The sequence below is a fragment of the Hemitrygon akajei genome, chromosome 16, assembly GCF_048418815.1.
Source record: "Hemitrygon akajei chromosome 16, sHemAka1.3, whole genome shotgun sequence".
NCBI classification, from domain to species: Eukaryota; Metazoa; Chordata; class Chondrichthyes; order Myliobatiformes; family Dasyatidae; genus Hemitrygon; species Hemitrygon akajei.
Window position 1 is genome coordinate 86586115 of NC_133139.1, and position 20113 is coordinate 86606227.

Consider the following 20113-nt stretch of genomic DNA (forward strand, 5'->3'; position numbering starts at 1 on the left):
CACCACTCTCTGTGAAAAAAATGTATCTCTAACTTCTCCGCTATACCTTCCTCCAATCACAAAAATATGCCCCTTCATAATTGCCATGTCCAGCCTCGCAAAAAGTCTCTGGCTGTCTACTCGATCTGAGTCTTTTCATCTTGTACACCTCTATCAAGTCACCTCTCATCCTCCTTTGTCCCAAAGAGAAAGAGCCCTGGCATGCTTAACCTATCCTCATAAGCAATGCTCTCTAATCCAGGCAGCCTACTGGTAAATCTCCTCCGCACCCTCTCTAAAGCTTCCATATTCTTCCTATAATGACCAGAACTGAACACAATACTCCAAATGTGGTCTAACCAAGGTCTTATAGAGCTGCCTCGTGGATCTTGAAATCAATTCCACAACTAAAGGCCAATAGACCCTATGACTTAACAATCGTATCTATTTGCGTAGCAACTTTGAGGGATCTATGAATGTGGTACCCAAAATCCCTCTGTTTCTCCACACTGCTAAGAATTTTGCCATTAACCCTGTATTCTGCTTTTAAATTTGACTTTCCAAAATGAATTACTTCACGCTTTTCTGGGTTGAATTCTGCTTTTCTGCCTCTTCTCAGCTGAGCTCTGTATCCTATTAATGTCCCATTGTAATCCTCAACAATCCTTCTATATTATCCACACCACCAACCTTCATGTCATCTACAAACATGTCAACCCACCTTTCCACTTCCTTATCCAAACAAGTTTTGAGTTTCCAGGGAAGGGTTAACCAGAACCATCACTTGTGGCAACATTTTGTAGCATCCTGGAGATTAGGCAGCCCTGAATGACAGAAGGTGGAAACAGTTGATCCAGTGTTCAGTTTCTGCACTGATTGTCTGAATTCCTGGAGCAGATGCAAATCTGCATCATAACTTCAAATTGTTCAAACTGTTTTCAAAATATGTTTGATAAATCCAAAGGTCAACATCTGAAGATGATGTGATATCCCAAGTGCTATCATCTGAAAACAGTCCTCAGATTTTGGGTCACCTTTGTGTTAAGTGCATGAAAAAGCCTAAATGGCAAGAGGTAACCCCAAACAGCATTTCCAGAGGCTTTTGGAACACACATACCCAGACCTGAGTTATTCGCAGACTTTGGGAGGCATTATGAGCTGCACTGAGGGTGGCTATTATCAGCCACAGGATCACAAGAACAAGAACTAAGTATATTAAGCTCTTGAACTGTACCCCTATCACACAGGCTAGGTGCCAATTTCTGCAGGGAGAGAGAAGCCATAGAATCTGAATGGATTCATAGCTATTGGGAGTGAATCAATACAGATCATTAAGATCTCATGGAGATTTAGGAATGCCCTCATCAAAGTGGGTATCACCCAGTTCAGAAGTGGCACTAATGTGTGTAAAGTTTAAGTGGTTAATGCCCTCTATGAGTTGACACCACCTGGAAATCAATGGATGATGTCACCAGACAGCATGTTAGGTGTTGTAGAAGAACACAACAGAGCCAACTTGATTCAGACAACTGTGGACACAGAGAACCTGGAGCCAAATTATATCACAACAGACTTACTGCTGTAAACTGAGAGGCTTCGTACTGATTGGTAACAGGGTTGGACTGGAAGAGTCATGTCAGATTAGTGGGCAACCTTTGTCAGTCCTTTCCACTACATCATTGAAGCTGCAGTTTAAGAGAAATTTTCCTTTACTTTGTACATTCCAGAAGTGGACTTCCCAGTAGATACTAGTGGGGTTGACTGGATGGTCCAAGCCTTCTCCAGTTCTCTGTTAAGCTTCAGCAATACTGGACTGAGCCTCGAGCTGGGCAGGTGTTGCTTGATATTGAAGACAAGACAGGGAGGTTCACTTGAAAAGTTGGACGGGCGGGGAAGAAACTGCATTGGGTCAATATCAGATGTAGTAATTCACAGAGCTAGTAATTTTAAAACCATACACACACGTACTACCCACCCTACCCCCTCATGACTCACTTACTAAGATAGCATGGGAAAGAAATGAGTTTGTTTTCAGATAGAATCTGCTATCTCTTGTGTGATCTACACATCTTTGTTGGATTGTTAGAGTCATGTATTTAGACCATGTCTAGATAAAAATCCATCCATTTCCTCTCACTTACTTTGGTGTCAAATTTGTCTCTCTAGCAGAAAATTAATAAATTTAAAAAGACCCTGTTTTGCAAGACCCAATTAATTTTATAGCTCCTATCAAAAGAAAACCATTTGAGGTAAATGTTTAGTGCATATCCTGGCTGTAAAACTTGCCAATCCATTTTCTGTCTTCTGATTTTACTGGCCACAGTTCCTGATGCCATCTGCATTTTAATCACTCATGAACTCAGCCCAATCTACACTCAGTCAATACTGACATTCACTTATTATATTTCCAACAGCAGACTATTTACACTGAGCTTCTGTCTCTCCTTTATTAAAAATCAGAGGAATATATTCTTACTTAGCAACAGCTTGATATGGAAACTGGTTACATTGCTCATCATCCGTGATTCTGTAACCGGAACAACCAGCCCCACTAACGAATTCTGAAGGTGGTTAGCTGCTGTGAAGAACCTGTCTTGTGTCCAATGACAAGCAGCATTCTCAGTCAGAAAGCCATGAACTGGGAGGATTCAAGGAAGGAATGTAACCAGCTCTTTGCATTTTTAAACTAAACACTAAATAATGTTAAAGGTTAAACGGCGTTTCTAACAAGAAAAATAACCAGCAAAGTGTCCTGGTAATCTCCAAAGACATTAATATCAACATGACTAAAGGTTCTAAATTATATACTGAGGTAATACAGACATCAAAGATGTTAAACTTCAGTGAAGGCATGTTCAATACTTGTAAATTAAGTACCAGTCTACAAAAAATAAACGTAACTATTCAAAGTCGTGCACACTCTTGGAAGATAAATTCTTATTCCTAAAATCTCCAAGGATATGGCCTTATTTAATGGCTTGAAAAGGAATGACTGAAACAAAAATTTGACTAAAGAGGTAGCTTTTAAAAAAATTGAAAGTCTTAAAATCTTCAATGTATTTGCAGCTGGCTTTGTTCTTGAAAGATGGTCTCTCGATTCTTCCCTTTAAAATTTGTTGTCTGAACAAACGATGGTGACCCACAGCTACAGAACAATCCACATACAGCGTCCGCTATCCGCTAGGCGTTTCAAGGAGCGACCTACACAGAAGCCGAGGATCACATTAAATCATTGTACAGCAATCCTGTTCTCCCTAACTTTCTCGCTAAGCACCAAGACTAAAGTTTTGCTCTATCAACAGGCAGAGAGATTAAAACATGTCTGTTTTAACATAATCATGAGATTGATCAAATATAGAATCACCCAGTAATAACCCAGTCCCTTCACCCAGCATGGCACTGGTGATTTGTGTTGTAATGTCTCACATTAGCAGGTCACTGAGAAATAACCTGACATGTGGAGTGACACAGACGCTAACACACTGTTGCTTGGTAACTGAGAAACTCTGTGGGGAAAATCACAATAGATTCTCAGAGTGCACTGCATGGGTCTGTAGATGCTAATCTATATCTCCTGATTTCAATTCCATTATCAGCAGTTGAAAGTGAATAGCAGTTAGCCAAAGGGAGGGCATAGCATTCCTTGTAACTTGATTGCAACAAGGCTCCTGCACTCCAGTAGCATATCCTTACCTTCTTTGGGTGTAGGACCAGGGAAAGAAAGGAACATCATCTTTCTTTCTGCTTTCTGTTGGGATCATTCTCTATGTTTTTATCTTTCTCCACTGATCTTCTTCCTGATACTTATCACTGCAAGCATGACAAGTGCTACAGACATGTCAGAATGAGAATGGAGGTCGAATTTAAATGGAAGAATTTGCCTTTTGCAGTGGACACCTGCGAGTCTGACAAGGTCAATTATTATATCTGATGCCCTCAGTGAGGCCTCCTCTACATCAGTGAGATCCAACAGATTGGGGGCACTGCTTTGTCGAGCACCTTCACTCTGTCTGCTGCAAAAGGCAAATTCTTCCAGTGGCTACCCATTTCAATTCGACCTCCATTCTCAATATGACAGGTCTGTCCATGGCCTTCTCTACTACCACGATGAGGCCAGAGTGATGATGAAGGAGCAACACCTCATTCTGTCTGAGTAGCCTCCAACCTTACATCATGAACTTCAATTTCTCCAACCGGTTATTTCTCTCTCCTCCACCAACCTTCTCTTTTCCCACTCATTCTGGTTATCCTCTTATCCCTCGTCTTCTCCTCACCTGTCCATCAGCTCCTTCTGAACACCTTCATCTTTTCCTTTCTACTGGATTCCTGTCCTATCAGATTCCTTCTTCTTCAGCCCATTATCTCTTCCACCTATCCCCTCCCAACTTCTTACTTCAACCCCCTTCCCCACCCACCAACCTTTCCCCTTTCAGCTGCCAGTTTGTACTCCTTCCTCCCCCCTCACCTTCTTATTCTGGCTTCTGCCTCCTCCCTTTCCAGTCCTGATGAAGGGTCTCGACCTGAAATATTGACTGTTTATTCTCCTCCATAGATGTAGCCTGACCTACCATTCCTCCAGCTTTTTGTGTATATTGCTCAGGATTACTGGCATCTTCAGAACCCCTTGTGTTTGTAAACAGACTTGAATTCCAACCCACAAGCATCACTGGTTCACAGAAGCCTTGTGGCACTTGAAGCCAAGTGGTTGCTGTGTAGCACTGAGGAAGGGCTGCAGTGGATGGATTAGATCATCTGCGCCACATGCAACTCACACCCATGGTACCGCAGCATACCTTTATGCAGGGCTTCATTCGTCATTCTGTTCACATTGCGAAAGGTACTTTCGGGGACTAGCCATCGCATCGCTACATCAACACAGCTTTTCCGAAAGGTACTCCAAACGCTGCCACTGTGCAAAAAGGACAAAAAAAGATTCCAATATTAGCCTTAATTTACATTTCACAAACAAGGTGCTGTTGGGAAAATGCACCATTTAACCTACCTTGTTTGACCCTGGACGGCAGTTAAGTCTCCAACACCCACAGTCGCAAAGATGCCCGTATTTAGGTTCCATGCACCCTTCAAACAAGTATGATATGCCTTGGGTCTGAAAAATCATTAATAAGGCTTGATAGCAACTTAGAGGCAGGTTACACACACAGGAGTGGTTAATGGAAGGACACATTAGAAAACACTATGATTCTATACTAATGCAGGGTACAGAAACATACTGTGAGAGTGTAAGGGCTAACCAGTACTAAACATTTCAGAATGGAGATGACACGATGAATCAATCTGCAGGAGGGAGTAGGTTTGAAGGGCCATAGGCTTAATTCCCATTCAGAATTCATGAGCTTTCATCCAACAGCTGAAATAACTACAGCCTATCTTTTCATTGCAGATAATTTCCCAGTTGATGCCTCCAACATGAAATCGAGGGTTCAAGTCAAGGCAGCTATATAGAACAGTACTGCACAGTAGGGGCCCTTTGATATAATGTAGGTCAAATTCCCTCCCAATGCTACACCCCGAGACTGACCACAGAAGAATACATCCCACAGCATCCAAGTAACACTTCCTTCCTGATCCTAGGCAATGTTGTGATTGCTAGAAGTCCACAAGCCAAACTTACATCAACCGATCCTAAAATAGGTGGTAGTAGGGGAAGTTTTCCATTACCAGAAATGGTGGCTATGAACCATGCTGAATTTGCTCAATCCATTTCATGTTTCACTCTCAGAGCTACAATGCAAGGAAATTTGATTTTCATGAGCCAGGGCAGAATCCTGAATTTTGAGGTGAAAGATCACCATGAATCTCACCCATAGAAAACAAAAGTCAGGTACCCAATACAGTAAAGTGTAACATTTAAGTATAACCTCCAATCTGAAAGGATGGTCTTACCTTACTTGCCCTTCCTCATCTGGAGGGTATGCTAAGAGCAGCAATCCTATGTTAATGATGACGTGGTTAGTTACAGGGCATACCTTGAAATTGAAAAACAAGACAGATTACTAATCTACAGCTGCTGATTACATATCCAAATCCGAGGTGCATAAATGACCACTTTAAGTCCAGCAACAAGTTGATTTATTTCTTTCTTTCATCTTCAACATACCACACAAGGCCCTTTAGTAAACAGTGTACAGGACAACTAAGTGTGTATATAGAATGTACTGAAAGGTAGAACGAGTGATAATAACTGTCAGCTCACCACCAACTGCAAAAAAGGATAGGCAAGAAATGCTGGCTTCACCAGAGACATAAACATCCCTTGTATGAATAAAAAAAAAACCTAAGTTGGTAACAAATGTCTATTACATTCTTTGATAATAAAGAAATCCTGAATCTGGAATAACTTACAGCAGATCCTGCATATGACCTCAGAATCATGTGAAGCCATGAGGACTCCATTTATAAAATGACCCAGAATCTTCTTTTCACCTATCCACTAAGTCTTTGTTTACCTTGGAGCATCCCCAGAGGTTGCCCTGACCTGCATTACTGAAAACATCTACAATTATTCCCATGAAGTTGTGAGCCAGAATAAATTATATCTGCAGAAGTATTGTAAAAAAAAATCTTTTGACAACCAGGTAAGCCATGCCTTCTCACTTAACTGGTTGTCAAAACCTTCAGAAACGTTTGCAGGTAGAATCCTTGGGCATGGAAATACGGGACATTCTGCCCACCATCTCCATGCTGACTGATGGGTACCCATCTATATTAATCCCATCTCCCTTCTACACCCTGGTGACTTAAGCGGTTTAGATGCATCCAACATGCTGTCAGTGACTCTGCTTCCACCACCTGTCAGGAGGTGTTTTCCAGTTTCTTGTCATTGTCTAGGTGAAAAAGGTCCCCTCAGATAACCTCTAAATGTCTTTTCCCTACCCTACATCTCGGTCCTCTAGTTCTATTTACCTCTGATGAGGAGAAAAAAATATTGCTGTCTATCCCATTTATACTCCTCAACTGTATACACCTCATTCATGTCCCCCCTTCAACGTTTCGTCTGTCTCTCCTGTAATTGTAGTGTGGTGACCAGAACTAAACAGAGTATTGCAGCTGCAATATTTTATATATGAAGTTGGAACATGACCTCCCTACACTTGTATTCAATGCCCCAACTAATAAAGGCCAGCATCTCAGGTCCTGACATTCAGAAACATGTAAGTACAAACCTAGTCAATCTAATAAAAAATGAAAATGAAATATCACCACAGGTGGTCTCCTCGGCCACCTCAGACCCCATATAACGGGAGAGGAAGCAAATCGTTCTCAGCCCGTCGGACCTTTCTAAGACAAAAATAACATGGATCAACCGAAGTAGCATAGATTGTGAACCTCCATGATTAGAACAAAAATATGGACCATACACTTATTTACTGTATGTATAAGGCGTGAATCTGTAATTGCTCTTAAGAAAGTAGTGGTAAGCTGCTGCCTTGAAGTGCTGCACTGTTGGAGAGAGGTCCATCATTGACAGTGCCTTGAAAAGGTATTCAGCCCCCAACCCTTTGTTCACATAAATGAGTAGTACAACCATGGCTTTTGATCAATTTAAATGAGAATATTTACTTGTGAATCATATACTTCTTTTTTCACTGTAGAGTCCAAGAAAACAGTGAAAATTGTAAAGCATGTAGAACTACTGACATTGGAGAGGGTTCAGAGAAGATTCACGAGAATAATTTCAGGAATGAAAGGGTTACCGGATGAGGAATGTCTGGCAGTTTTTGGGCTGTATTCCCTGGAGTTCAGGAGAATGAGGAGGGATCTCATAGAAACATTCCAGTTGTTAAGAAGTCTGAACAAATTAGATATGGCAAAGTTATTTCCCATGGTAGGTGTTTCTAGGACAAGTGGGCACAGCTTCAGGATTGAAGGACGTCCTTTTAGAACTGAGATGCAGATAAATTACTTTAGTCAGAGGGTGGTAAATCTGTGGAATTTGTTGCCATGAGTGGCTGTGGAGGCCAAGTCATTGGGTGCATTTAAGGCACAGATAGATAGGTTCTTGATTAGCCAGGGCATCAAAGGGTATGTGGTGAAAGCAGGAGAGTGGGGATGACTGGAAGAACTGGATCAAACCCATGACTGAATGGCGGAGAAGACTCGATAGGCTGAATAGCCTACTTCTGCTCCTATATCTTATGGTCTAACTAAAGAATAGCAAGGAAGAATTTCTGATTAAGAAAAAACATATCCTTGCCAGTAAAGACTTTGCAAAGCAGCACTTAGAAGATGCAGAAGGAGGTCTTGTGAATGGATGAGACTAAAGCAGAACTTTTTGGCCTTAACACTAAGACCAAAATCTGGCCTTAATCTGGTACTGCACATCAACCAGGTAACAGCATCCTTAATGTAAAGTATAATAGAGGCAGCATCATGATATGGGGATGCTTTTCAGCAGGAGATGCTGGAAATCTGGTCAGAATTGACGGGAAAATGAATGCTGCTAAATACAGAGAGATCCTGAATAAAAACTTGCTAACCTCTGCCAGAAAGCTTAAAATTGGGCAGAAAGTTCATCCTTCAGCAGGACATTGATCCAAAACACACTGCGAGAGCAACCATGGAGCGGCTACAAATGAAGAAAACTGATGTCCTTGATTGGCCCAGTCAGACTCCTGACCTTAACCTGGTCGAACGTCTCTGGCAAGACCTCAATTGCTGTCCACTGCTACTCCCCAATTAAGCTGGCATAGCTTGTGCAATTTTGCAAAGAGGAATTAATTGAAAACAAGTGATTCTCCAATTATCAACATCAACAAATTGGGTGAGTTGGTAAGGTAATATATTACTACTGAAGAAAGTTAGTGTAGTAATTACAAAGGGTGCAAATACTTTTTCAGCCTCACTATTTTAGTTTTTAATTTTCAGTTAATTGCTGACAGATTTTGGATTTTTCTTTTGATTTGACAGAATGTTCTGTAGTTCAACTCAAAAAATTCTACTTCAATACATTTTAAATTTAGAAAATGAGACAGTAAAATCTGAAAATAGTTGTTGGAGTTGAATACTTATTCCAAGACAGTGTAGACCCCATGACCACAGAGTAATGGCATCCAAATCAGGAGCTGTGTGACTTGGATGCCTTCTGCCCTTGGACCGGCTATCATGAGTTTTGAAGGTGCAGTTGAAAAAGCCTTGGCAAGCTGCTGAGGGGTGTTTTATAAATAGCACATAGTGTGGCCACTGTATGCTGGTGATGCAAGAACCAACTTTTTAAGGTAGTGTGTTAGGAATTAATGAATATTTATTCAATACAGCAAGACGCATTCTGACACACACACCACTGTCAAGCTGTTCTGTTAAATCACTTACCTCAAGGATTACAATATCATAATCACTAAAGGAACAGTAGCGTTTTGACCACGAAGCATCATTCCTTATAACCTCATTAATAACGTATTCAAAGTCAAGTGTCAGTTGCTCTACAGTGAGGTACTTTCCCTAGAAATTGACAAAACACAGGACACTAACATTCTGTGGACATGAACTTCAGGTAAAAGGCATTATTCACCTCATTCCTAAATGTTTCCCTTGAATAAACCTACATCCATAGAACAGCCTTGACCGTGCATTGCATAAGGAGCACATATAATCCTTTTAAGGATGATACAGCAGACAATATTGACCAAGTGCTACCTGTCAAGAATTGTCATCTTCTGAATGAGCCATTAAACTAAGGATTTCTGCACCTACATTGGGAGATATAAAGGATGGAAGGGCGCTATTTCTTAGAACAAAAGGGTTTGTTCCATAATTTTGGACTCCCATTTATCATCATGGATAACTTTCTGCCTGAAATCCACCCATCCTGCCTTCTCCCACATATATCATGATTCATTCTGTATCCAATTATGCATGAAACACATAATTCATCCACAATAAAAACCCACAAACAGTTGCAACTCCGAGCACACAGAATAGGCCTCCGTTTATCAGCCAAAAAATAATTTGCCTTAAGTCCACAGAGAATTAGTGTCAGGGTGCTCCTATAGTTAGCTGACATCTGATTTCCTTGCCTGTGCATTGTAATGCTACAGTCAGAATTGGCCTGTCTGATGTTCTGCCCCACTGCTGGACTTCATCCTGAGCTGAGGGCTTTATATCAAAATGCAAGGCATGTGAAGTCACCCACTTTGATTAATATGTTCTATGCAGATAAGTGGTTTGGCTTTTCTCATTTTATTAAGCCTGATTGTTTAATTAATTTGCATTACTTCTTTATGTTTTAGTTCAATTATTTATCCTTCTGACTAAATAAATCCTTTTGAACTCGGTTCAAAAAATAACATAAGTGGCTTGCAAAAGTCAGTCAATGTCAGACTTGTAAGAACCTATCTTTAGAACAGTGAACTCACTGCCAACTACAGATGAAAAGCACAGATCCATTATGGTAAAAATGAGCAGGTAGTACAGAAAGAAGGGAATACAAGGGGGGACTGATAGAGATGAAGCTGGGGTAAGAGAATGATGGCAGAGGATTCCTTGTGCCAAATGGCCTGTTTAAAATGCTGTAAATTTTACGAAAAGAAACATTTACAGTTATTAGATTAGATTGTGAGGACACTCAGTCCTCATTTATTGTCATTTAGGAATGCATGCATTAAGAAATTATACAATGTTCCTCCAGTATGATATCACAGAAACACAAGACAGACCAAGACTAACTGACAAAACCACATAATTATAACATATAGTTACAACAGTGCAAAGCAATACTGTAACTTGATAAAGAGCAGATCATGGGCATGGTAAAAAAGTCTCAAAGACCCCGATAGCCCATCATCTCACGCAGACGGTAGAAGGAAAAAAAATTCTTCCTGCCATGAACCTCCAGCGCTGCAAAAACTTCCCGATGCAGCACCCTGGAAGCACCCGACCACAGCCAACTCTGAGTCCGTCCAAAAACTTCAAGCCTCCGACCAGCCCTCTGACACCGAGCACCGACTCTGCTGAGCGCTTCAACCCTGGCCCCGGCCGCCAAGCAACAGGCAAAGCCAAGGATTCAGGGGCCTTCCTCTCTGAAGATTTTTCGATCGCACAGTAGCAGCAGCAGCGAAACAGGCATTTTAGAAGTTTCACCAAATGTTCCTCCGTGCTTCACACGTCCATCTCCATCAAATCAGGATTGTACACGGCATCCTACTTAACAGATAACAGATATTCATCCCGCAGTGGCCGCTGCACGCTGCGTCGCGCCGCCATCTTCTCTCATTATGTTATATTAAGTTATATTTGAAAAGAAGCATGCAATAAATTTGAGCTTGTTTTCTGTTTTCTATTGCAACAATTTACCCTACCTCCCAGTACATTAAAAGCATTGTTCAACACATCAGGAAGCTACTCATATCAATTAATCCTTGAGGCTCCTAATGACTCAGTACGGTTTCTCAATAGGGATCTTTATCCATGTGTGTGGGAAAGAGTTATGATTCAGACTGGTTACAAGTCACTGAATATATTGAAGGCTATGAGACAGAATTTTTAGCCTGTGGGGAGTCAAGGGTTATGAAGAATATGCAAGAAAATGGATCCAAGGCCAAGGTTGCATCAATCATGATCTTACTGAATAGCAGAACAGATTCATAGCTCACCCTCTGTCTCCTGCTTTAGATTGGTTAAGTTACCTGATACAAGGCATTTTCTTTAAAAGGTTTCAGATTCCTTCCTCTCAGGTCAGTCACCACAAAAGGCAATGAGATCTTATCATCATTTCCTGTTTGAAAGAAAAATTGTTTTAGTTTCCGATACACAAGGTACAGTTGAATAGAGATGATGTTGCTGAATTAGTAGGTCAGAGGTCTAAACTGATAGATCTTAAGATACACATTCACATCACAAAGCTGCAGCTGGAGAATTCCATTAATCAAACTGACCCTGAATAAAAAGATAGTGTATCAAATTACTGTACTGTCATAAAAGCCCATCATGTCCACTGATGTCCCTTGGGGTGAGAAACATTTGTTAATCTAAGCTTGAAATGGTCCAGCACTTAGTAAAAGGACAACCGTGACCGTTGAATGCTGACATAGCCGGCACTGCCACATCTAGGAATTAACTCACTGAAACTCCTGTCTGCATTAAATCTTTTTGGAAACATTTGTAGTATTAACTAAATCCTTCAAGATCCTTGACCACTCAACAAAAATAAAACCTGCAATATCTTTACAAACAAAAAAATAATGCTGGAACATGGCAGTCCAGTTGTACACATCAAGCTCCTGCTAAGAATTATACAAAAGTGATTAGCTTTTACTGATGCTAGTTGAAGAATAAATCCATCCAGGTCATCTGTGAGAAATTCCTTTCCCTTCAAAAATAGACTTGGGTATCTTTTGCATTCACTTAGAAGAGTAGACAGTGCCTTGATTTAATAACTCATCTAACAGACGGCAGCTTGTACAGTGAGGCACTTTCTCAGTTCTGCAGCAGAGCGTCAGCCCTCATCTTAAGTGCTTAAATCTCCAAAATGGGACTTCAAACCACAACCTTCTGATTCAGGGACAAAATTGGGATGTACCGAGTAATGATTTGGTCTTCGGCTCAACGTCAAACAGAATGGGCATCACATTCTTCAGTGATTGATGACACTAAGTGATTCTTTATCCTCAGCTTAGGTGCTGAACATGACCTTGTCACAACAGGTGTAGTGGGATTAGATAGCTCCCAATATCAGTGTTGAGTTAATGAGATTCTGAAGAAATAGGTAGAACTTCCCTTATTAAAATGGTAGGCACTTTGTGGTGATACTGCATTAAGTAAAAAAAAAGCTTGATTTATTAAAAAAAAATCAAGCAGTCATTACATTTAGAATCAAAAGATAACCTTGCCCAAAATCTCTTAATTTGGTTGAAAGTCTGAGAAATTATATGGGACATATAACTTAAAAACTAAGGAGGTTAAAGAAAGTTTAGACAGAATTACTTCCTACAAATTGAAGCTGGGTAAATTATTATAGAAAATACTACTGAACAAACACGCTTTATCAGTATCAGGAGGAGACTATTGCACTTTTAGTGACAGGTAAAATTTAATGATATGACATGCGAGCAGAAAACATTCTAGGAGCGGTCTGGGATTCGGAATTAAGATAATTGAAAATTATGACAGTCATGTGGAGGTTACAGTAGAAAATCATAGACAAAAATCGAAATACTGGAAAAACACAACAAATCAACACACACAAAATGCTGAGGAACTCGGCAGGTCAGGCAGCATCTATGGAAATGAATGGATAGTCAACATTTTGGGCCAAGATCCTTCTTCGGGACTGAGAAGGGGTTAGACGCCAGAATAAAAAAAGTGGGAAGAGGGGAAGGAGGGTATCTGGAAGGTGATAGGTGAAGGGCTGGAGAGGAAAGAATCTGACAGCAGAGGAGAATGGATCATCAAATTAGGCAGCAGCTGTAGAAAGAGATACAGTCAACATTTTGGGTCTACATTGCCTTATCAGAACAGAGGAAGGGGAAGATGCAAATAAGATTATACAGAAGACAGCAAAAGAAAATGACGTTGTGATCAACCAGAAAAAAAACGATTAGTAAATGACAGAAGCGTTCAGCAGGTCATGCAGCATCTGTGGAGCTAACAAATGCTTCACAGAGCTCTATTTACCTCCCTATGTCAAGAATGTCTGTTAATTATCATTTCTTAATTTTCTGCTTTGTTTTGAGATTTCCATCATTCTTAATATTTTCCCAAAATGATAGACTGAATGGGTCAAGGGGCATCCTTACAAGCATGTCTTCAAAAAAACAGCCAAAACTAGTTTTAAACAACTCACTGGAGATGCTCTAAGATAATAAAAGTCCATCACTGTGCCATGCACAAAGTTCATCATGAATGTACACAGAAGGTTTCACAATGTTGCTCAATGCTTTACAGCCAGTGTTTTTACATGCATGCTCACTGCTGGAATATACTGAATGCTGCAGATGAAAAATGCTTTAAGGTCAGACTGTCAGCCTCTAGTACACACTGTTAATCACAGCAGGGCAGGCTCTGCAGTGAAAACAGGGAAATTCCAACCTCCATGCAATATCTTTTTTCCAAAGAATCTATGAGAGAAGGTGTTCAAGGAAGATAGTATTTCATTTTGGGAAAGAGCTAGGGTTCAGATCAGCCAAAACTGAGACAGTCACATAGAGATGAGAGCAGAATATCAAATCATGGACAGAAACAGAAATGCTGTTAAACTTTAGCAGGATAGGCAGCACCACGGAAAGAGAAACAATGTTTTGTGTTGGAGACTCTTCATCAGAACTGGGAAAGAGAAAGTGATGCAAGTTTAATGGAGACTAGAGGAAAAAGACCAGAAGACTATAAGATATAGGAGCAAAATTATACCATGTGGCCCATGAGTCTGCTCCACCATTTCATCATGGCTTACCCATTTTCTCAATCAACCTCAATCTCCTGCCTTCTCCCTGTATCCCTTGATGCCCTGACTAATCAAGAATTTATCAACCTCTGCCCTAAATCTACTTAATGACTTGGCCTCCACACCCACCTGTAGCAATGAATTCCATAGAAAGAGAAACCATCTAGGGCAAAAATGACCAAACACCTATTTGCAACTCTCTTTCACAGTTCTGATGCTGGGTCATGAAACCCAAATGTTGACAGTATCCCTTTCCCCACATGTTGCTGACATGCCCAGTTTTAACAAGATTTTCTTCATCTCCATTTCTGTTTTCGGTTTTCACAGCACATAAAATCATGTTTGGGTCAGGGAAGGATGGAGAGGAGAAAAAAAATTAACTGTAGGTAAAATTCTGGTCTTTGACCTCTAGTCTAGTGCCAAAGGATAAATGATCAATGTTAAATGAATTCACTATGTTTTAACATATTTTGGAAGACAAGACAGGTTCTAATTCATTAGTAGAGGTCATGGGCACTTCAGGAACTTGTGTTCTTGGCACATGCAGGGTTACTTCACTTCTAAATGTGTTTCAGATGAGGAAATGCTCAATAATCTCCAGCATTAAATAACCTGAGAGGGAAAGGAAGGAATAAACAAAGCTGAGAACACCAAAATCTAAATGTGGAATTTGAGCAGTCCTCCAAGAGGGCCACAACCTTGCCATAAGATTTGAAGGCTTGTGTGCCTCAATGACCTGGAGAGCTATGCTGGCTGGAGTCAGGGCCTTGTGCTTTGGCTCTTGGTAGGTTCACCCTTGCCAAACAGGTCAAAAGGTAGAGGCCAGACTAAGAGCTGTCCACTGGTCCTCTAGGTCCGGTGGTTCAGCTCAGGGCCAAAAAAAACATAACAATTTTTATGGAAACAGCAATGGTGAATCCTTCCATATCCATGTGTGATGGTATTCCAGAGTCTCCATCCAGGACTTGCATGGCTGACAGTCATGAAAACCAAAAGGAAGCTACTAGTACAATGAAGGACCAAGACAACTTGGTGCTATACCAGAGGTAGATATGAGGACACTGAACCACACCTGGAGCACAACAGGGAAGATGGCACAATGAAGAGAAGCATAGAGAGATCGTGGACCTTCACTGCTGCCCTAAATGCCAGTGGCATAACATGCAGTAATCTGAGCAGTGGAAAACACAGCCTGATTTCTGTTGGAAGACCACGTGAAAACTAGCTGCGGGAAAAGTAACTGCTCATTCACCTAGCCAATATAAAAATTAGCGCTTATAAAATGCCGAAATGCTTCACAGCATTCACAGTTACTGTTTTGGGGAAATGTGGAAATTAAACTACATGGCATAAGAGCCAACAAACTGCAAGGAGATTAAAGAACAGATGCTGTATTTTGGCATTGTGCTCGTAAGGTCAGCATTGTCCGTAGGTTAATGGACATACCTCAGTTTATGAAAAGCTTTCACTGGTTCATTTACGTTCTCCTGAATGGCCAGATAGAAGGTCAGTTTAATGTCACAACTGAAGACAATGCTTTTAATTATATGGATTTGCCAGGTTCTCTGCTGTGTCATTAGACCAAATTGTGATTAATTCTTTAAAATGACTCAGAGGCAAAAATGCCAAGCAACGAAAAATAAGAATACCTTGCTCGTTTTAAACCCCTTACATAGGCAACATCAGGGGGACAAAGATTTTGTTTTCATCTTAAAGAATTTTTGTACAAGGGGAGAATCAAACAATGGAAATCTAGCAACTAATAACTATGGTACAAGATGAGATTTTCCAAACCGAGGAACCTATTGGCTTGTAAATTCCTAACAATTCACTCCTAAATACGCATGTTAGATTCTACAAGATTATTTACCTTCATCATCTACCACCATGCCAGTGGGCTCCAGAACATAGTGCAGCTTTATGTAGTTCACATAACCGGGGTCTGTTTGTCCAGTTTCCTGCTGCTGGTTGCCAGTGTTATCCATTACACAAGATTCATTCGGTGTAAATTCACTTGTTCCTTCAGTTCTTATTTGAGCAGATGGTACACCACTGTCTAGGCTGGGTTTCCTAAGGGTGGTACAATTGCACCCCAAAACAAGTGAATGTGATTCATTGGTACTTAATGCATAACCATTAGTGTCTGCAACACAACTAGAACACTGGATCTCTAATCTGGGTTCACAGGAGAAGGAAGGATGGATTTCTGAAGATCCACTTCTTTGTGGATTAAGGATATTGAGGCAGTCTTTTGCAAGTTTCCTTTGTAGCACATCTTCCTTTTGTATGTCTAAACCTCCCATTACTTCTGGAGTGCTGGTAGCAGCTCTAGCTCGCCTGAAGATGTCAGCTGCAAATTCCTTTGCTTTGCCTGCAGCAGTAGTTCGGTCACAGTGGGCAGGGTTACACACTGCCACAACGGTGTGCTCATAGGCTTCATGTTCCCAGCTCAACATTTCCTCTGAACAGTTTTCAGTATGCCTGCAGTTGTTAGCATCTGCCAAGTTAGAGGTGAAGTCCAGTGTTTTTTGGCTGCACAATGTACATTTAGTACCTTCACAGTTACAATTAGAAGATACACTGCTCCATTCTGCTGAAATGAAATTTTCAGGGTACACCTCACGATCGACTGGAGTTTCATCATTTTCACTGCTTTTGCTGTACAGTACTTGTCCCGTTTTACCTGACACAGAAAGCAAAAAGTGTAAAATGGATCTGAAATGGAAAAAGCAGTTAGTTTGTCAGTTCACATCTCCTAGATTAATTTCAACATCCAAGACATTTTTTATGATCATCATCTCTTGAGATTTTCCCTTTACCTTTCTTTTCTCATAGGATTTCATGGCCGCAGGGAAACTGGAAGGGCCTCCAGTCTTAACCTCACATCTTTAATTTTTCTCCAGTTTCCCCACATGCTCACTTATCCAAAACACTAGTGTTTGTTTTTCTCAATTCTATTCTTATTAAACAGCTGGCCTTTCATTCTTTTTACTTAATCTCTATATTCTCCCCTTCAAACTATCATCCTTTACAAAAAAAACCTTGGTACACTTGCAAGCCATCAACTTCCTTTTCCTGTTCATACTGCCAGAATCTCCTAAATCAGGAATTAAAACAATTAGACCACAACGGGTCTACAACAGATGCAATCTCACTGGCTCTCCACTCAGCTTAGGATCACCTGGAAAGTAGCAATATGTATGTCAGGCTGCTGTTTATCAATTAGCAGTGTTGGACACCATCACACCCTCAGTACTAATCACAAGTTCCAAAATCTAAGCCTCTGTACCTCCCTCTGCAACTGGATCTTTGACTTCATCAGGAGACCAGTCAGTGCTGATTGGAAATAACATCTCCTTCTCGTTGACAGTCAACACTGCTGCAGTTGAAGTATGCATGCGGCTCTTACTGATCTACACCCACGACTGTCCGGCAAGGCAGGCTCCAACACCATCTATAAATTTGCCGTTGACACAACTATTGTTGGTAAAATTTCAGAAGGTGATGAGTGAGAAAGATGAGCTGGTTGACTGGTTGAGTGGTATGGCAAAAACAACCTTGTATTCAACATCAGTAAGACCAAGGAATTGATTGTGGATTTCAGGAAGGTAAAGTCGAAGGAACACAAACCAGTCCTCATCGAAGGATCAGCAGTGAAAAGGGTGAGGATTTTCAAGTTCTTGGGTGTCAACATCTCTAAGGATCTATCCTGGGCCCACCATATTGATGCAATTGCAAAGAAGGTTTCATTAAGCGTTTGAGAAGACTTGGTACATCACCAAAGACTCTAGCAAATTTCTACAGATGTACCACATGGGGATAATTCTAAATGATTGCATCACTATGTGGTATGGAAGGCAACTATACAGGATTGGAAAACCTGCAGCAAGTTGCAAACTCAACCAGCTCCATCATGGGCACTAGCTCTCCCAGCATCGAAGACTCCTTCAAAAGGCGATGCCTCACAAAAACGGAATCTATCATTAACCACTACTTACTTAATTTATTATATATTTTTTCCCATTGTAATTTAGTGTTTTTACGCATTGCACTGCACTGCTGGTGCAAAGCAACAAGTTTCACAACATATGCCAGTGATATTAATCCTGATTCTGATTCCCATTTCCTCCCAAAAAAAATTAGATTCTAAGTAACAATTAACCCTTCTTTAGTATGGTGCAAAGTAGGGGGGGTAGAAGGTTAAGTTCAAAGGTTAAAGTAAATTTATTATTAAAATACATCCACCATATACAATCCTGAGATTCATTTTCTTGTGGGCAAACTCAACAAATGTATAGAATAATAGCCATAACAGAATCAGTGACAGACTGTCCAACTGCATTCAACCAGAGCACAGAAGACAACAAACTGTGAAAATATATAAAGAAGAAAGAACGATAATAAATAAATAAGCAATAAATATTGAGAACATGAGATGAAGAGTCCTTGAAGGTGAGTTCAACATCAGAAATATGAGCAAAGTGGAAGGATTGGAGAAATTTGAACCTATCATCTTTGAAAAGAGATGGCCATAAGACAATGTTCTGGAAATATGTGGCCTAGTGACAATATAAAACAAAAGAGTAAGTATGAAAGACCAGAGGGCGTGGGATCATACTTTAAGATACATGTCACTTTAGTTCACATAAAGTGATCAATACATTTACTTGGCACCTTTCACAACCTAAGTACTTCTGACTCTAATCATGGTCACAACACAAGGAAAATGACAGTCAATATGCTCAAACTCCCAAAGATAATGACTAGATTTTTTTTGGCAATATCAATTAAGGGATGGACAAAGTCCAAGGCACTAGGGGAAATTCCCCTTCAAATAATACCTTGCGAATTTTGCATCCGAGGGAACAGAAGAAGCCTCAAGCTAGTACTTACATTAAACAGCATTTCATTAAAGTTGCACTAGAGACCCTAGAATTAGTGCACATTTCCTCAGCCTGAACTTTGAATCCATTAACTTCTGATTCAGGGCAAAGAAGTTATAAACATCTGGGTGATCCCCTAGCTGGAGAGAGAAGCTGAGAGTAATCTGTCAGGACTAATATCACTGGACAACAGATTTTTTCGGAAGTGTTACTTCCTCGGAATTTTTTTTTGTTTACGATAGACTGCTTAAAGATGAACACAAATATAATTTCAGACTACTTGTATCACATAGGAATTTGGAGAAACAACAAATTCATTTTTATTGAATATAATGTGTTTAATTGCATAATGGTGCTGATGCTTTGCAATAGTTCCACTAAGTTAAAAATATTTTGTTATTGATTCTCATTTGTACTCAGTGTCTGAGGCTTCTCGCTTAAGTGTCCAACAGTAATTCACCAGCATTGAAGGATTCCAGTTGCCCTGGTATCTTTTCCCCATGACCACAATGTTCTGGTGAAACCTTTCACCATGCTCATCACTAACAGCACCAAGATTTGCAGGGAAGAAGTCTAAGTGGAAATACAGAAAATGAATCTTTGATGACATGTTGCATTTCATAGTTTTATATGCTTGAAGCATGTTTTCAACCAGCTGCATATAGTTTGGTGCTCTGTAAATGCCGAGAAAAATTTCAACAACTTCCTTGAACGCCTTCCATGTGATTTTCTCCGGTCCCACTAGAAATTCTTCAAATTGCCTGTCATTGATGACCTGTTTGATTTGTGGACCAACAAAAATGCTTTCCATAATCTTGGCACCAGTTATTCTGGGAAGCATCTGTATCAAATATCA

At 40.4% G+C, this 20113-nt stretch overlaps 1 protein-coding gene across 2 annotated transcripts in view; it reads right to left on the reverse strand.

Moving 5' to 3' along the window:
* Positions 1 to 2412: 2412 nt before the first annotated feature.
* Positions 2413 to 20113, reverse strand: part of dcaf15 (DDB1 and CUL4 associated factor 15) — a 40012-nt gene continuing 22311 nt past the window's right edge. The window contains exons 7-13 of one of the 2 annotated variants that reach the window (XM_073069358.1): positions 16245 to 17057; positions 11622 to 11710; positions 9310 to 9438; positions 5884 to 5966; positions 4982 to 5086; positions 4773 to 4888; positions 2413 to 3180 (exon numbers count right to left, since the gene is read on the reverse strand). In XM_073069358.1, coding sequence (XP_072925459.1) covers positions 3125 to 3180; positions 4773 to 4888; positions 4982 to 5086; positions 5884 to 5966; positions 9310 to 9438; positions 11622 to 11710; positions 16245 to 17057 — 1391 coding nt within the window. In that variant the 3' untranslated portion in view covers positions 2413 to 3124. The remainder of the gene's footprint in view (positions 3181 to 4772; positions 4889 to 4981; positions 5087 to 5883; positions 5967 to 9309; positions 9439 to 11621; positions 11711 to 16244; positions 17058 to 20113) is intronic. The other variant, XM_073069359.1, reaches the window with a different exon arrangement.